The 693-nt window shown below is 40.0% G+C and overlaps 1 protein-coding gene across 1 annotated transcript in view; it reads right to left on the reverse strand.

Annotated features, from left to right (window-relative positions):
* Positions 1–209: 209 nt before the first annotated feature.
* BSPH1 (binder of sperm protein homolog 1) overlaps positions 210–693 on the reverse strand; it is a 17324-nt gene continuing 16840 nt past the window's right edge. The window contains exon 4 of the mRNA XM_011970138.1: positions 210–361. Coding sequence (XP_011825528.1) covers positions 210–361 — 152 coding nt within the window. The remainder of the gene's footprint in view (positions 362–693) is intronic.

Genomic DNA, 693 nt, shown 5'->3' on the forward strand with positions numbered 1-693 from the left:
ACAAAATTAGCCGGGTGTGGTGGCGCGTGCCTGTAATCCCAGCTACTCGGGAGGCTGAGGCAGGAGAATCGCTTGAACCCGGGAGGCGGATGTTGCAGTGAGCCAAGATCGCGCCATTGCACTCCAGCCTGGGCAACTAGAGCGAAACTCCGTCTCCAAAAAAAAAAAAAAGATCTGTAGGATCCCTCATTCCACCGTTCCCAACCAGCTTACTTCTGAGGAGAACATTGCTTCCATTTCCTATCTTTATCGTAATTTTCTGTCAATGAACACCAACTCCGATTCAGAATATAGCCTTCCTTGGTGCAATTGTGAATGGCTTTTTGTCTGAAGACGAAGGGGAAGACACACTGAGGAGAATCTGCAGGGAAAATGGGGGCAGAGGGAGAATTACGAACACAGACAGTTTCCAAAGGATTGTTTAATTTTTAATTTATGTGGGTACTTAGTAGGCATATATATTTATGGAGTATATGGGATACTTTAATACAGACATACAATGCATAACAACCACATCAAAGTATATGGGGTATCCATCACCCCAAGCATTTATCCTTCATATTACAGACAATCCAATCATACTCTTTTAGTTATTTCAAAATGTATAAATTGTTATTGACTATAGTCACCCTATTGTGCCATCAAATACTAGATCTTATTTATTCTTTTATTTATTTATTTATTTATTTATTT

Source organism: Mandrillus leucophaeus, unplaced genomic scaffold (genome assembly GCF_000951045.1).
Source record: "Mandrillus leucophaeus isolate KB7577 unplaced genomic scaffold, Mleu.le_1.0 Scaffold120, whole genome shotgun sequence".
Taxonomy (NCBI): domain Eukaryota; kingdom Metazoa; phylum Chordata; class Mammalia; order Primates; family Cercopithecidae; genus Mandrillus; species Mandrillus leucophaeus.